At 38.9% G+C, this 17,985-nt stretch overlaps 1 protein-coding gene across 4 annotated transcripts in view; it reads left to right on the forward strand.

Moving 5' to 3' along the window:
• PTPRM (protein tyrosine phosphatase receptor type M) overlaps positions 1–17,985 on the forward strand; it is a 655,839-nt gene that overhangs the window by 446,633 nt on the left and 191,221 nt on the right. For all 4 annotated transcript variants that reach the window (XM_067547610.1, XM_067547612.1, XM_067547618.1 and 1 more), the window contains one exon: positions 9,508–9,640. In XM_067547610.1, coding sequence (XP_067403711.1) covers positions 9,508–9,640 — 133 coding nt within the window. The remainder of the gene's footprint in view (positions 1–9,507; positions 9,641–17,985) is intronic.

The following is a 17,985-nucleotide window of genomic DNA, read 5'->3' on the forward strand; positions in this document are numbered from 1 at the left end:
TGCAGACTGGGGTGCTTAGCAGTCAGAGTGTGAGTGAAGGAGCGTTGCTCCCCATGGCCTCTTATAACCTTTCCTGAAGCATGAGGTAACGTATGACCCATGTGAAGGTCAACGGCTACTGCTACTGAAAACTTCTGGCTGCTGTGCATGGCACACACGCACACCAGTGTTTGGAATACAATAAGGATCACACGTCTTGAAGGACCTCAGTTACAGGTAAGTAACCACCTCCTCTTTTTGGTTGTTTTGGGGAATAGTCAGGTCTCATTTAGCTTGCGGGGCTGTTTTACTTTTCTTCATTTTCTATTTTTGTTTTAGTGGACTGACTTTTTAAAAATTATTTGCAGGCACCTGAAGCTTTTAGGAGGGCTTTAAAATAAATAGCCCTGTGTCAGGGAGTACAGCTAATCACAAGTTTGTAGATCAGGGTGATGCTAAGGGATTGGCAGTTTGGTTTGATTATGGCATTTATGAATGTTATTTCTTATGTCTACCAAAAGTGTGAATGTTCAAAAACACCCAAAAAACCCTGCTTTTTGCTCATATGCACTAAAATGAATCACCCAAAAGTGAGTGTTACAATTACAACTCACTTGAAAATAAGACAGATTAGGCATATCCATCAGTGACACTTCTTTACATTTCTTTTCGTGCTGTTCTCCATTCATTTTAGTTTACATCTTTGTACCAGTGAGGAGTGTAATAAACAACATTAATAATTCAGAATTAGTGTTAGGCAGTGTGCTTCTATTCTGATAGACTTTTCTGATAGACTCCTTCTGTTTGCGAACTCTGAATTTAATTGCATCACATGGTTCAACACCTTTATTCATGGTTTGTGCATAAGACATATTTTCATGACTGTAAACAATGAAAAACAAACAGTGTACACACACAGACACACACACCAGCATGACTTTCACTAAAGTACAAAACTGTGTTAATGAAGGAAAGACAACTGAACACCAGTATATAGTGTAAAATAATCACAAATAAAGCAGCATATACTCTCCCATGAAAATAAGGGCCTTGTTCTCCCTACACAATATATGAGTAATTCCCCCAAAACAAACCAAAAAAGGCTGAATGGAAGTTAGTTCATAGGGAGAGAGAATCGGGATAAAGGGATTTCAGCACCGACAGTGGACTCAGCACTGAAAATAACACAGAGAAAGACATATTCCCTGCCCAACAGAGAATACTGTCTACCACTGAGCATTTGGCAAGGAAACAAGGCAGAAAGGGAAAATACTGTAAAAAGAAAATAGACCTTAAGCCAATGAGTTTACAAAACTAATATATTCAAGACATGGGCTAGAAAGGCAGAAAAAAAAAAACATTGATCAAAACCACCTTCTGTCGCAAATTATACCCTGCCCAGGGTCTATCAACACCTCATAACTTCAACCATATGGGCAAAAAAGCAATACATTTTTCAAAGAAGAAATAAGGAGCATTGGTATGAAAGCATCCAATGAAGTGTGTTCAAGTGGGGGGGCTTTCTACGCCTACTGGAATTCTGCCAGGAATAATAAAACAAAGACTTTTGTGAGCCGAATACATGCTGGTTAGCAGATGAGGCCTGAATGTCAGTTGCTTACAGTATAAACAGACTAGCTGGGATGGTAATTCATTTAATCTACAAATTTGTACGTGTTTTGGGTCGTCTCCAGTACAATCTAAAATCCTGGCATCTGGACCAAAACTTAAATAGAAAGTGCTTTAGACTTGCTTGTATCTTTGTAGCAGTGCCACTGCTGCCACAAACTTAGAAATCCACTCAATCATCCACTCTTATGGAAAATCCCATGTGAAGGGGACACTGACATGGAGTTTTTTAGCCAATATCCTTTCGAGAAGGGAGGGAGATTTTTTTATGGGCCCATGGAAAAGTCTTGGCTGCCTAAGAATGTGGATTCCAAGGTTCAACAAGGATCCCTATTCTGTGTATCTCTTTGCATTCCCAAGGAGGACCTTCCTCTCTACAATACTCTCTTCCCTTTCTCAGTCAGGAGAAAGCTATTTATATGCTTTTTTTTATTTTATCACATTGCCTCTCAACCTAACTCTCCACTGCCAACAGCTGTGTCACCTGTTTGTCTGCTTTTCCCACAAGCATCTTCGCTTTCCTGCCTTCCAGCCTTTATTTATGGAACGTCCTATCCAAACCCTTCCATAAAGACATTATCCTTTCCTCCTTCAGATCTTTCCTTTAGATCTACAGTGATGCTTACAGAAGCATCAAGTCATAGCAGCTAGCTGGATGGGCAGAAGGAATTATTTATACCTATTTATTTGCCCTATGTAAATATAATTGTTTCCCTCCCACTCCCATTTCTTCTGATAGTTTGTGACAACTACTTGTTACAGCTTGTCTTAATTAGACTGAATCCTCTTTGGTGAAAGGCTGTTTTGCTCTGTGTTTGAACTGTTCTAGCAGAGTGGGGCTTCCAATCTGATTTGGAGTTTCTAGGTGACACTAAAATATTACAGTAATATACATTAATGATTATAATGCCTTCCCATTTACTTTTGTGCTTTGCTGTGCTGTGACTTTGGAGAGCTTGGGGATCTTTAAAACCACATTTTCTGATCTTTTCAATCTTGTTGCTATGTGGCAGTAACAATAGGTCCCTTGGAATAGATACACAAAGGCATCATCACACATCTATGCCTTCCATTTTGCATGATTCCAACTGCCTAATCACCATGCAGCCATCACACAGGGGTATAACATTTCATTTTCCTGACCTGCTCTGTGAAATGAGTTAAAGATGGGTGCTGAAAAGTGATAATACTTGGAGCATGCTGCCTGCATAATAATTTGATTGCATGCCTTAAAAGAGTATGAAATCTTGTAGGAGTGATCATTAATTTTTCCCTAGGGAGAAGCAGATGGACATTTACCAGTGTCTGTGTAACACAGGTCAATAGCTAAAGTAAAAAAAAAATATCATAGGCTGGTTAATAACAGGAAAAGTAAGTTTCATTGGAGATTGAGATGGTCTAGACCAGCTGTGTTGTTATCTGGTAGGCTTTTTAACTTATCTATTACATCAGGTGATGTAACACCTGTAAATGAAATTTAGCTGGAAAAAGTTTGAAAATGACTTATTGAGAAAGTATGTTTAGAAAGCATAAAGCTGCAGAGTCAAAGTCAAGAGACACCCAGTTGGTCAGCCTTGAGTGGGAAATGAAGTAGAGACCAAATTATTTTAATTAAAGGAAGGGATTATTTATAGATGTAAATAAACAGCAGAAAAATGAGGATCTGAATGAATTGCTTTAGTTCAGTTGTTTTGAGTAGTTGCTTTTATCCCATTACTTTGTTGTGCCTATTTGTAAGTAGGACTGGTTGCTCCTAACTATTGGGATGGGATTATTTTAATGATTGTTAATTCATATACAGTGATCCAATTATCTTTTTTAGTGGGACACTTCATAAAAATTCCAAAACAAGCACATTGAAGATTTATTAATTTAAAACAAACATATGATGTTTTCTGTCTCTCTCTTTAATATTACTTTGATTTTTCTGGTGGGAGGGACCTTTTATTATTCAGGAAAATTGTCATCAACTTTGATAAACAAGTTCAAACAAGTTTACATTCTATTTAAAATAACTATATCATATTATATTTTTTGAATTCATTCAAACAGTTTCTTAACTCCAGTTTTAATAAAGCATAAGTAATACACTGTTTATTGTATCCTTATTTTACATGCAAGAGGCTATTCTTTCTTCTTATTTAACCACCAGCATTATGCTTGTCTCTTAAGAAACCACAGGGAAAGAGGCAGTTCCTGCCTAAATAGATAAGCAAAATTATTTAGACACAAAGGGGCAGATCCTTCCCACAGTACCTAGCCAGAGTAACTTGGCTGGGCACTGGGAACTCTGTAATGGGGAAAAAAGAGAGAGGAATTTTCCACCAACTCCTCCAAGCCATGGAGCAGTCAAAGGGTTGTTCTGCAGGAGTTAATTCAAATATTAAAAGTAGCTGAGCCACTAAGTAATAGTGAGCATAATATTATTAGGTTCAACATTCTAATGTGAAATAAGATACCAAAAAGTGACACTAAACTTGATAAAAGGAGATTTTAATCAAATGAGGAAGCTAGTCAAAAAGACCCTAGAGTCAAAAGTAAATGAAGTAAAGTCCTTACAGGTGGCATGGATGCTACCTAAGAAGGCATTAACTCAAGAAAGAGATCTTGCAATCATTGTGGATAGTTCTCTGAAAACATCCACTCAATATGCAGTGGCAGTCAAAAAAGCTAACAGAATATTGGGAATCATTAGGAAAGGAATAGATAATAAAACAGAAAATATCATATTGCCTCTTTATAAATCCATGGTACGCCCACATCTTGAATACTGTGTGCAGATCTGGTCTCCCCATCTCAAAAAAGATATATTGGAATTGGAAAAGGTACAGAAAAGGGCAACAAAAATGATTAGGGGTAATAAGACTGGGACTTACAACTTGGAAAAGAGACGACTAGAGGGCAAAAGGATAGAGGTCTATAATATCATGATTAGTATGGAGAAAGTAAATATGAAAGTGTTATTTACTCTTTCTCATAATACAAGAAGTAGGAGTAACCAAATGAAATTAACGGACATCATGCTTAAAGCAAAGAAAAGGAAGTATTTCATCACACAATGTGCACAGTCAACCTGTGGAACCCTTTGCCAGAGGATGTTGTGAAAGCCAAGACTATAACAGAGTTCAAAAAAGAACTAGATAAGTTCATGGAGGATAGGTCCATCAATGACTATTAGGATGGGCAGAGATGCAAAACCATGCTCTGAAGTGCCCCTAGCCTCTGTTTGCCAGAAGCTGGGAATGGGCAACAGGGATGGATCACTTGATGATTACCTGTTCTGTTCATTCCTTGTGAAGCACGGGCCATTGGCCATTGTCAGAAGACAGGATACAGGGCTAGATGGACCATTGGTCAGACCCAGTATGGCCATTCTTATGATTCCCACAAGGCATGCAAAACACTGAACAAAAACAAAATCAGGAAGCAAGATATAAATCAGTCTGCCTAGCTGGCAAATTTTGAGAGGTTATTTGAGCCAAATAGAAATCTTTCAAAATCTGGAAATCTAACCCCAATGAAGTCCAATAAACAGCAGATGAATTGTAAAAAGGAAATTAAGAGGGAAAAGTTGGATTTTGAAGAACAAATGGATAAAAAAACAAACATGACATTCTTTTAATAGATTAGAAGCTGGAAGCCTGGGAAAGAAACTCATTGGGTTCACTGGCTCACCAAAGGATAAAGGGAGAAATTAAGGAATAAAAGGACATTGCTCAGAAGCTAAATGATTTATTTGCATCAGTCTTCACTACAAAGAACATTAGGGAATATAACTACAGTGGTACTACTTTTTTCTGGTAATAAAAAATGAGGTACTATCACAGATTGAGATGTCAGAAGAAATTGATGGAGCTAATTGATAATTTAAAAAGTAATAAGTCACCAGACCCAGATGCTATACATCGAAGAATCCTGAAGGAGATTAAGTATGAAATGGCTGAACTGCTAACAAAAATATGCCATCTCTCATTTAAAAACAACTATGATACTGGAGGATTTGAAGATAGGAGGTCTTGTAATTATATTTTAAAAAGGCCCCAGGGGTGATCTGGGGAATTACAGACTAATACCCTTATATCTGTACCTGACAAATTGGTTAAAACTAAAATAAAAATAGTGTAATAAAATGCCGGGACTGTAAGATCATGATATAACAGGGTATAACCGCCCAGGTTCCATAAAGGAAAACCATGTCTCACTCTTTTCTTGGGATTTGTTGAACATTGTTAATGAATTAAAGGATGAACCAGTTGACGTAATTTACTTAGATTTTAAATAGGCCTTTGGCAAAGCCTCTCACGAGAGGCTACTAAAGAAACTAAGTAGTCATGGGGTGAGAAACAAAGTATTGTCATGGATCAGAAATTGATTGAGACAGGAAACAGAGTAGGAATAAATGGGCAAATTTCATCATGGCAAATGTTTAGCAGTGGGAGTATCTCAAAGTGCCGTGGTAGATTAGTTGTTGCTAAATATATCTATTAATTCTCTGGAATGGTGAGTGAGTAGTTAGGTAGTAAAAATTTTAGATGACACAAAGTTTATTTAGACTAGTCATGTCCAAATAAGATTCTGAGGAACTTCAGAGGGACAAAACAAAACTAAGTGAATAGGCAATATGACAGATGAAGTTCAGAGTTGATAAATGCAAAGTAATGCACATTTGGAGGGAAAAATCTGAACTGCTCATACACCTAACATATTTTGTGAGGACTTCTGCTCAATATGCAGCTATGGTCAAAAAAAACCAAATGAGATGTTTGGATGCATAAAGAAGGGGACAGAAAATAATACAGAAAATATGATAATTCCATTATAAATCAATGGTCCAATCCTATACAGAATAGTGTGAAGCAGTACTGATGCCTCATTGCAAAAAGGATCCAAAATGAAAGGGGGTTCAGAGAAAGGTGACAAGAATGATTAGGATCGTTACATTGATGGGGATAGTTTACTTCAGAAAGGAGAGAAATGAGATACATGATGAAAGTATATAAAACAATGAATGATCTAGAGAAGGTAAAACAGGAGTTTCTGTTCCCCTGTGTCATAACACACGAACAGTGGGACATTCAATGAAATTGAAAGCTGAGAAAGTCAAAATTGATAAAAGGCAGTACATGGTTAGACCATGCAGTTTATTGCCATGTGATGGCACTGAGTCTAAGAACAAAGCAACATTCAAAGAGGGATTGGACAATTACATGGATACCAAGAATATCCTGATTTAGAATAGTTCATGCTAAAAAGAGTTTAGAAAGGGATATAAAACCTTATGCTTCAGAATTTAAACCAATCTCTGACTAATAGGAATTAGGATGAGGCCATCATGGGGGCAGTTTTATTCCACATCTGCCTTCTGGTGGGGTTTCTTGTACCTTCTTCTGAAGAATCTCGTGCTAAACACTGAGATAGGACACTGGACTAGATGGACCATGGTCTGAACCACTATGGCGATTCCTATGTTTGTATATCCCTACTCTAGCCTCTGCAGCTCCAATGTCCCTTCTCCATGTGTGAAAACTCCATGTGTGTGCTGGAGGAGCTGTATGGTGATGGATCCTCCCTCTCAACCTTCAACCCCAGAAAGGCATGGCATGCAGCCATGCAAAGAACCCTACAAGAGATGATCTTCATGACCTGCAGAATGTGTGCATGCTTTAGATGGGCTCCTAGCATTCTTCCCTTCCTCTGCACATTGTATACATAGTAGTTCCATTATGTTGAGGGCCCTGTGCAGTCTTGGGACGAAGATGATAGATGTTGAGAAAAACACATTGGATGGTGCGGAGTTCTACCTTAGAGTGTAGCAAGATTTTATGTTACCTCTTTTTATTGCTAGGCTTGTGCATTTATTATTCTGTTGAGTTAAGCTGGTAGCTTTCATAGAAGGAGGAAATGATAAAGAATGATTTGAATTAAGAAGATGGTGACATTGCACTCTAGAAGATGGTGGGTGTTTCAGTCATATTAGGCAGTATGGACGAGAGCACAAAGAGGAGAATGTGAGAAGAATAGTTCTTACAAATGATATTTGAAATCTTAGATCTTGCTGTTGATTGAATTCTCATTTCCCCTTGCTTGAATGGAACTACAAACTCCATATTGTTCCTTGTCATTTATATCACTCTTGATTCAGTGTTTCCCACCTGCCATTTTCAGCTCAACAGCTGTTTTCTACACTAAGAAGGTACTTTAGGTATCTTCTAAGTACCTAACACACTTTGAGTGCTGTATACATTATAATAATAGGGAGCTTCTTTAAAGAAATCCCTCATGTGACATGGGGAATTAAAAACAGGACTGCTTAGACAAAATTTGATGCATATCTGTTACGGAAGATATAGAATCTGATTCTGCTATCCTTACATATATTCAGTTTTATTAGTTCAAAATTCCCATTTATTTCAGTGGGACTATTTCAGGGTAAGTTATTAGTTATAGTAAATGTGATGGAATTGGGCCCATATATAGCAAATATCTCTAGCCCATTATATTTACAATACACCCTGGCTAGAATTTTCAAAAGAGCTTGGCACCCACATTTGGGTCCAAATATTCAAAAGGGCTCAGCTCACATTTCAGCACCAGGAAAAGTGGCCAGATTTTCACATTGTGTGCTAAGCCCTTTTCAAAATCTGATCCCTAACCGTCACAATTGGAGCTTCTGGGTGCTGACCACCTTTGAAAATCTGGCCCTGATTGTGGGAAAGGAGCAGATGAAAATTTGGCCCTATGCAAATTGCTCACCATAGCAATTTTTCATAAAAAGGCAAATAAAAGGACAATTAGACTGTAACTGCAGCTTTCAGTGTCCTTAATGAAACCAGGGGACTGTGATGGGAATGCTAGTTCCAAAATATTATAGTTTAATTGCATTTTACCCTCCCTTCTCTTCCCATCCAAAAAAAAAGTGGTAATAAGAAAACAGATAAATAAATTCCTATTTCTAGGACTATCTGGCCACTTCGTAAACGTGACGCGGTGTCTCAAATGATAAATATGTCACATTTTGATTTTTTTTAAAAGCGTAAGTCCTCAAAAAATATATTCAGTTTAGTGAATTGAACATTATGTCCTTAACATTTTTCATCCTGAACTCATTTAGTGGAGGAAATGGATATTTCATCAGACATGGATTTGACGTTCCATCACATTATGCAGTAAACAGTACAAATGGTGGGTTTTTTCAATGGGGAAGTTGGAAATGCTAAGACAGTAGCTGCTGCAAGGCACTGGTTATCTCATTTAAACAGATATTAAATGTGGGTGCCAGTAGTGTGATCATCAGCTGCTTCCCACTTTGTGAATAAATTGCTTAGAAGGAGTCTTTTGCCTACCAGATGTGACCTAGATTTAGATTTCCAAAGGCAAAAAAGAAAAAAAAAAAAAAGATCTATTGTACAAAAAAACAATTGCTGGTAAAATGCATGGTAAATGAGCTTATCTCACTTTTCCAGGTGTTTAAGCTAATATGTTATGGAATTACTGCTTCATTTATGAAAAATAATTGAGGAAAATGTTCCAGCAAATCAAATTTCGATAAAGGCTTAGGATAGTTATTGTGGTGTTTGCGAGTTTTTAAATGGCAGGAAGAACAGGGAGCCAACATAGATAATAAAAATGTAGAAAATTGTGTGTGTGAAGAGGATCTTATAAAAGGGTCAGGCATGTGTGTAGTATCCATCTTGTTATGGTTTAGCAAAATATTGTAGAACAATATGAACAATTACAATCCTTTCAATGCATATGAAACCATTTTTTTAAAAATCAAAGCATTGCTATCTGTTGGCTCTGATAAGTCTTATTACTATGTATGTTAAATGTAACAGAAGAAGAAAGTGTAATGTCTTTATTCTTTTTTCCCCTCCTCTTTTAAATCTGCTACCTTCGTAGGAGCTGCTACTCGGAAACCAGACCCAGAGCCAGAGAAGGAGTCAGACCACACTGTTAAAATCGCTGGAGTCATTGCAGGCATCTTGCTGTTCGTTATTATATTTCTGGGGGTTGTGTTGGTAATGAAGAAAAGGTGAGCAGTTAATAGATGTTTTCTATGTGCATATTTGTGTCACAGCATTTCCTACAGCAGTTTTCAGTATGATACTAGGTAAAAATATCTAGCCACCTTGTTGCCCTTTACCACAGAGGAAATGCCGCTTATTTTCCCTGAAGCCTTGTGGTATTTTATGAAACTGTACTAATGAATTTTTCATCTTGCAAGCACTTTCTTTGTGAATTAAGATTTGTGGCCTTGTGGTAAAAGAAAAACAACTGAAGGTTAATGATTCTAGCACTGTGCATATTACTACTGCATGGTGGGTCCAAATAAGAACAATATCGTTGTCCCTGAAGGGCAAGCCTCGGCTCTGTCCAGCAGCTCAGCTGAAAGTTAAACATAGTGTGTGCTTCCCCACAGAAATCTGAGAAAGTTGCCCATCTTGAATGTAAAAGAAAAGCTCAGTCTAAACAGGCAGGGGGAGCTGAGATGAATTGTGGCATGGACTGAGTCTCTATTATTCAGTGCAGATTTCATTCCATGAAAACAAATGAAAATGATTGTCATGTAAAAATGCTGGATGTTTCCAAAAATAGGTTTGACACATGTGTTTAGGTTTTGTGCATTAGACATCAATAGGAAACTGCTACAGCAATAGAGGTAGCTGCCTTTTGCTTTTTTTTTTTTTTAATGGAAAACTCTGCTATCTTTCTGAATACCATAAGAGTGTAAAGGGGTAAAATGGTTCATGGACAGGGGAAGGGAGAGAACTGCATGCTTCTGGTGGCTAGGAGATTGGAAGGCTGTTGCCTATGTTGGGAGAATTTCAACAGCAAGTTGAATCAAGGTTTGGCCATCTGTCCTGAGATGTTTGTCCTTTGAGTGCTCATCCCATACCCTTGCCTTCCAACCTACCTCCACTTAACTTCCCTGGAACTCCCCGCTGGACTTCCACTCACAGTCCAGTGTTCCTTTCCCTTCCATAAAGGAAACTTATGCCCACTTGTGCTGGTCCTAATGTACTGTGTGTAGGCTGGTGACTGAACTATGAGTGCACCGGTGGATGATAGGTCTGGGATTTTCCAAACCTGGAGCACACTGAGCAGTTTGTGATAGGGTCAGGCTTGGAACACCTCAGATGCACATTTAAATAGTTGGCAGGCAGTAGTGCACTGAGACACAACACAGAGGCAGCTGGGCCCCAGTTTTCTTTAAGATAGAGGGGAGGGGCAGTGGAGGGAAGAAAAGGGTCCTGGAAAGGGAAATGTGAGCTACAGCCAGTGGAGGATGGGGTGTGACCACTATGGGAGCTAGAAGAGGCAATGAGGGAGCACCACAGAGAAGAGAGGAAATTAGAGTCCAATCTAAATATTATCCGGGATACTGGAGTAGTCCTGCAAAACCCAGATGTTCCCAGTAAACTATTGGGTTGATAATCTTATGTAGCAAGAATAAAATCTTTTCTGAAATGCAGTACCTTCTCCTTCCATATACTTGCTTTTAGTTCTTTGCAGCCAACATACTTTCCATTTAAAGTATAAAAAATGAGGCCCAAAAGCCCCTCTGTAGAGCCAGACATAATGCTGGCATGCAGTTATAAAGGCTGTCCACATTGCTTTGCCATTCCTGCATCACTTAAACCTGACCTACATGAAACACCCTTCTTAGTCCAGTTCTGAGCCTCTCCAGAGCACGGATTGCCATTTATAACAAATTGTGCCAAAGTGTAGAGTAATTCCAGTTCAGAGAATGACTCCTGCCAAGGCTTTTCCTGCCTCCCAGGGAGAAGTGCCCAAGAGCAAAGGAAGGGCTGCTTGGATCCTGCTTCCTCTATAGCCTTTCTCCAAGCAGGTAAATGTTGGCCCCTCTGCTGCTTCAGCTGTTGTTGCTTTGCTGCTTTTTCCCAGGGAGAGCTGAACCTTTTATAGGCCAGTCCCTAGTAAGTGGAGAGGAACCAGCCCCATGTGGTTGGTGGCAGATGTGGGTTCTCTCTACCTCCACAGGCATAATAACTCTTACTGACCTCATTTGGGACAAATGTTCTTAGTGCGATGGGTAGGGTGGACATATTTTTAATTTGTGAAAACCGGACATTGCCGCTGGAACCTCCCCCGCTCACTGCTCCACCTCTTCCCCCCAAGGCCCCGCCCCTGCTCTTCCCCTTCACTGAGTCCCTGCCCCTTGCTCCTCCCCCCCCACCCCCCCAACACACCAGACATTTGAGGGAGAGCTGCGCTCCGGGGGGTGAGTATTTGGGGGAGGGAGAGATGAACTCTGGGGGTGGAGAGGGTGACTGGGGCAGGACCGGGGGGGGGGGGGGAGAGGAGAGAGCTGTGCTCCAGAGGTGGAGGGAGGTGACTGGGGCAGGGCAGGGAGAGTTGCCCATACAGGACAGGGAGAGTTACCCATACCTCTCTCCGCTGGAGCAGTTCCTGATTGCTCCTCCAGGCTCCAGCAGCACTTCTGCTCTTTCCGCCCCCCAGTGGTGGAAGCCAATTACTGCAGGTAACCGGCAGTGCTGACAGGACATGGCCAGGTCCCCTTTTCGACTGGACTTTCTGGTCAAAAACCGGATACCTGGCAACCTTAGAGATGGGGACAAGTCTGCTAGTGGTTAAACTGAAACCACTAAGGCCTATCTAAAATAACCCTGTCCGGGAACTCTGTTAAATGTTGTCCCTTGACATTCTTAGAACACAGTTCCATCTTGTAGAGTAGATGGGACTTATGGGTAACTGATTTTTAACTATGTCCCTGAACCACACTGCAGCCTTGAACAGAGCAAGACTGTAGAGTATGGTTAGGACTCATCTACATTACAAGATGTAGCCAGCTTTTGACCAGATACGGGGATAACTGTCTTGTGTCCAGGTTTCCTAACATATCATATCATATCATATCATATCATATCATAGCATGGACAGACCCTGAAATGACTGCACTTATGACCCACACCAAACGTGAACCAGTTATTCATTAGAGTACTAATTCACTATGCCACCCAGGGTCCCTGTGTTTCACCTAGGTTCAATTACTGTGTATACATTATGCATTCAAAGGGAATTTATAATTGTCTTGCAAGCTAAGTACAATTGTAATGTCAGGGCAATATCAGCATGTCGTACGTTTTATGGTACTTTAACTACTTATGAGGGAAACAAACGTATGAATACTGTAACTATGTGATGATTATACTTCTTGATAATTGGGCTTCAGTTACTTCAATGGGAGTTTTAACTGCATAAGGAATTCAGGACTGGGTCCAAAAATAGTACCTTGCATTTCTGTGGCATTTTTCATCGGAGAACCTCAAAGCACTTCATAACTCTATATTCATTAAACCTCAGAATGCTCCTCTAAAGTGGTTCTTAATTATTATTCTCTTTTTACAAAGGAAGGCACAGACCTTTGTTAAGTGACCTACGCAAGGGTTCATAAGAAATCTGCTGCTGGGAATAGTGGCTAGACTTTTGCCTCCTAGTTTGATGTGCCAACCGCTAAGCCCTTCTTCCAGCATCAAGATGCTGGTTGGTCTAATGCTACTACAGTGGGTGGAGGACCTGGGTCCTGGTTGTGATATCAATTTACAGTAGTGTCAGTGAAATCAGAATCAGGCCTGTGGAGTGTCCTGCTCTCGATTGTGATCTGTCTCTCTCACTTAGAACTTTGTCCAAAGCCCATTGAAGTCAGTAGGAGTCCTTCCATTGACTTTAATGGAATTTGAATCTAGAGCTTTTTGCACCGTCTCAAGTAATTTACCCAATCTCCCCCTGCCTCCAATATTCCTGCATTGAAAATTGCAAGACTGCACTGAAAACCAAATGCATCAAGAGAGTTTTACTTTCACTGGAAAATTAAAAACAAAAAAAACAGTGGAATGAAAGTGATATCAATATTCCTATAACGTTTGGTAAACAATAACAATAAATAGGAGTGCATTCCCAAAATTATATTAAGGCTCTTGGATAATAGAGAGATGGATGGATGGATGGATGGATAAAAGGCATAATTCAACCTACTATATTGTCTATCTGTTTTTTTCTTTTTTTCTTTATTGTTATTTCAGTTAAGTTTCCAAAAAACATGGAGATTGAAGAATTAGATTTAATGGAAGAGGTTTGCGCAAGGGTGTTTTTATTTGTGATGCAGCAGTTCGTTTGTGCTACCATCTTGTTGCTGCTGGGGGAGTGCAGTAAACCAGTGGCTATTAACGTTTGATTGTGTCAGAAACTTCCTCAGTTCTTCACAAAAATAAAGGGTTGTTTTCTTGTGCGCCTTTCATGTTTCCGTTCTGAGATGAGCTTTTTAATAGTTTCTAATGTATGTATCTGTTTAAATGAGTAAGGAATGACTAGTGCTACTCAAGAATGACCTTTGCACTCTCTGGTGCTGAGCTTGCAGTGCACTAATCCACTTCCTTGATGTAGCTCAGATTGTTCTAATTTGCACCAGCTGCCAACATTTCCCAGCAGTCAGTATGGAAATAAGGGATAATTCAGGTCACAGGGAAGACCCAACTAAACCCTCCTTTCTCCTTGCCATGCCCTCTATGCCAGCTGCAGAAGAGAGGTGGAGCAGAAGCCATTATATTAGCTATGCCACCTGGGTTAAGCTCCGCCTTTCATTAAAAAATGCTGAAAGACCTATCCACATATATAAAAGGTAAAATGGAACTCAGTTTTTAAGGTTGCATTTCTAAAACTGAGATTTTTCCAGAGCATTGAACGATGTCTTTGCTAAATGATCTTATGTTTTTGTAAGTCTTAGTTTTCTATTTCTTAAATTATCCAGGTTTAGATTTTAGATTTTATAACAAATTTTCTCATTGCTGCCCCTCATAATTGTTGGGAATTTAAAACTACAATATCTAATTTTCAAGGAGTCTCCTGTAAAACCTCATGATCATATCATTGAGAACGCAATATAAAAATAACTTGAACATGAGATATTTAATTTTTCTCCTATTGTATCAAATTGTAATTTGATGTATTCACACAAGTTAAAACACCTGAGTTTTCAACATTTTTTAAACAGAATAATTTATCTCAATAACATATTTGGCAGAATTCTGCATTGAAGCACCAGCAGTGCTTCACTGATTAATTATATTTATTGTTGTTGCTAAAATTGTTATACATCTTTTAGAAGTATGAGAACATTTGTACTAATTACATTAAATCCCTGTCATGGCAACATATGGCAAGGAATAGGGTTTTTAGTGTCATGAGATTCTAAATGGGAACTAGAGAATGAGTAATTTCTGAAAAGAGAAGGGATAAAAAGATAATTATGATTATACCACATACCAAAACAACTTCCTTCTAACACAATATAGGTAAACGGAACTGTTTTCACACGACCCGGTCCTGCACTTCTCCTTCAGGCACTGAATTTAGTAGGAGATATACCTGAGTAAAGAATGCAAGATTCTATCCATTGCCTTCCTTTTACCATATTCTTGGCTCTCTTTCTAAACCCAATTTTAACAGGTGTACATTTTGCAAATGTGCCACGTGTGATTAAACATTCAATACCTAGCCTCTTGTGTTTAAACAATACTGTTAAGCATTAGAAAACTGGGAATAAAAACTTGGAAATATTTCTGAAGGCATCCTCAAACAAAGAAGATGAGAGAGAAAATGTGATGAAAGCCTAGTTTTCAAAGGGATGCCTGTAGCATGTAGCCTAAGGCAAGTTAACATTAGTGGTAGTCTCCATTGCCAGGCCTGTTTACATGTTTTTGCTATTGTCAAAGCACTGTATATGTGTGCTGTGAGAATTAGAGATGCCTATCCAATTTATTTCAGTCTTTTATCTTACCAGTATATTAACGTTATTTGTAGCAATGTCGAGTATATGTTTTTGGATAATAAGCTTTTTTTTTTTTTTAAGTAGAATCAATATTTTGAATTTGACCAGGATAAAATTCATCCCTTTGTGGAGGGCTGTGCCCTTCCATGCTTCAGGAGCCTGGCTCAGGGAGGCAGAGAGGTGCAGGAGCAGTTGCAGCAGTGGGTTCCTCATTGGCTCTGAATGTGCTGGTGTGGAGGGAATCATTGTGTGGGAGACCAGGTGGGAAAGAGCACTGGATCCATGCTGACATGGATGAAGAGACTTGGGATCTAAGTGGCCTTTTGTAATATTCCCATAGGCAGAAATAGTAGAGGTGCAGGAACTGTTCTGCATTCTGCCTACTGGGTATAGATTCTGTCTTTACACCACCAGCAAACCCTGAATATAGTGGTCCCTGAATATAGCCTTTTTACTTGGGCTCTGTGTGGGAAGGAGTGAATTTCACTCTTTCTGAAGTAATATAACCTAGGTTATAAAAGTAATTCTGACACAAAGGAGCAAGTAAGTTATTTTGTTTTTCTTCTGTTATTAAATGCCTAATGAAAAGTGGAAACATAGTTTTCTCCGACCATTTATTTGGCTTTCTAGAAACAGGGTTTGGGTGACAATCTAAGCTAATAGCAGCCATGATAGGCTGTTTTAATGTCTCTAAGAAAGGAAAGCAACTGGAAAGAGCCTCCAAAAAAATTCCACAGTACTCTGCCAGGAAGAGATGCATTCTGAGGGTATGTCTATATTGACGGCGGCACTGTTGGTGCTGCCAGATCGATTCTGCGGGATCGATTGAGCAGCAGAGGAGACCCGCTCAATCGATCTGGAAGTTGATGCCGTTAATCCACCCCCACAAAAAGAGTAATGCTGCATCGACGGAAAGGCATTTCCCATCAGCGCAGCATAGTGGGGATGCCTCAGTAAGTAGCAGTTAGGAAGTTGATGTGTAGCTTGCGTATCTCCCATTGAATGCTGCTGAATTTCACTGACAGTGTAGACCAAGCCTGAGACTTTTCATTGCTAAACTTCTCACTAATGCATTAGAGATGCCATGTCTTTTTTCCTAAACCAATTAATACAATGAGAAATAAAAGCATGTTTTAACACTTAACGTGTGTGTGTGTGTCTGTCTTTGTATGTATTATATGGATGTATATAATACATAATATTATGCATCTAAAATGTTGCTTAGCTGTTAGACTTGTTTTAAACTGTCTAATTTAACAATTCAGTGAGACATAACGTATTTTACTGCTTTAAGTTTTATGGAACTTGGATATGTCATCTGTCCATTCCAGATATATTGCATGATATGCCTGAGATGCATTCTTACTACCTTTCATTTGTGTCACCACGTCTGGTCTCAGTTCATCTTGAATTTTCATACATTAACATTTGGCTTTTCTTTCCTTCCATTTCATCTTTTCCACCACTGCCTAAATCCTTCCACCATCATGGCAGAAGAAGCTATCACTCCTACACTTATTACTTGTAAGTAACTTCTTTGTGCATCATCAGAGACATGCTTTCTGCCATGTTGTTCCATGCATGAGTAATGACTGCTAACGATGCATCTTCTTTTGTGAAACTTGAACACTTTGAAGTTTTATAGTTGCTAAAAACAGTCTGGTCAATAATTTCATGTCATTTTAACCAAATGCACATTTTCTTATGTTTTCCTTTGCCTCAGACTGTGTTCAGTATTTTTTAATACAGTATGTGATTAATTTTTTTAATTGAAAAATAGTGATAGGCATCATAAATCTCGCTGGCATTTTACAATCATTTTTGGAAGATAAATTATTTTCAGAACTGATTTAGGGTTTTCCTCCTCATTTGTCTGGATGAAAATACAGTGATATTTAGACACGTGTGCAAGCATTTGCATTCATTGCTATGTACATTTTCCTTTTATTTCACAAATAAAGAAGGTGCATAAGTGTCATTAGTTACCGTTGTTTGGATGAATCTAAAAGACAACACTGATTTAACAGGAAGTATGTGGGTCTGAAGAAAGATTCTTTTCTGTATATAAAGAAATAATGTGTTATGATGCAGTCTTTAATAAAATAATCACATAATACTTTTTTCACAGGACCCCTGTTTCATTCATTGCACCCAATGGATGGTGAATGAGATAAGATTGTGCAGTGGATGATGTTGTGGCCTCTAGATATTTTACCTCATTCTCTGCAAAAGTTGGAAGGTGTGTGTGTTGAATGAAGCAAGGGACGATAGGATGGTCTGGTTATTAAGTCATAGATTAATACTCAGGAGACTGGATTCTATCCACACTTCCTATGTGATGCTAGGCAAATTGCTTAAACCATAATTTTCTGAGACTGCCAATAAATGTGTTTCCCAGGTACCCAATTGGAGTCATGTGGTGCCTGATTTTCAGAAGTTTTCAGCACTCCAGTTGAAATGAATGAGTATTCAGCACTTTTGAAAAAAGCAGGCCTTACATGTCGGAAGCTGGGCACTCACTTAGGCACCCAAAATTAGAGGACTCTTTAGCAAATGTTGGCCTAAAT

Source organism: Emydura macquarii, unplaced genomic scaffold, assembly GCF_026122565.2.
Source record: "Emydura macquarii macquarii isolate MOO-44397 ecotype Brisbane River unplaced genomic scaffold, CSIRO-AGI_Emac_v2 contig_212, whole genome shotgun sequence".
Taxonomy (NCBI): domain Eukaryota; kingdom Metazoa; phylum Chordata; order Testudines; family Chelidae; genus Emydura; species Emydura macquarii.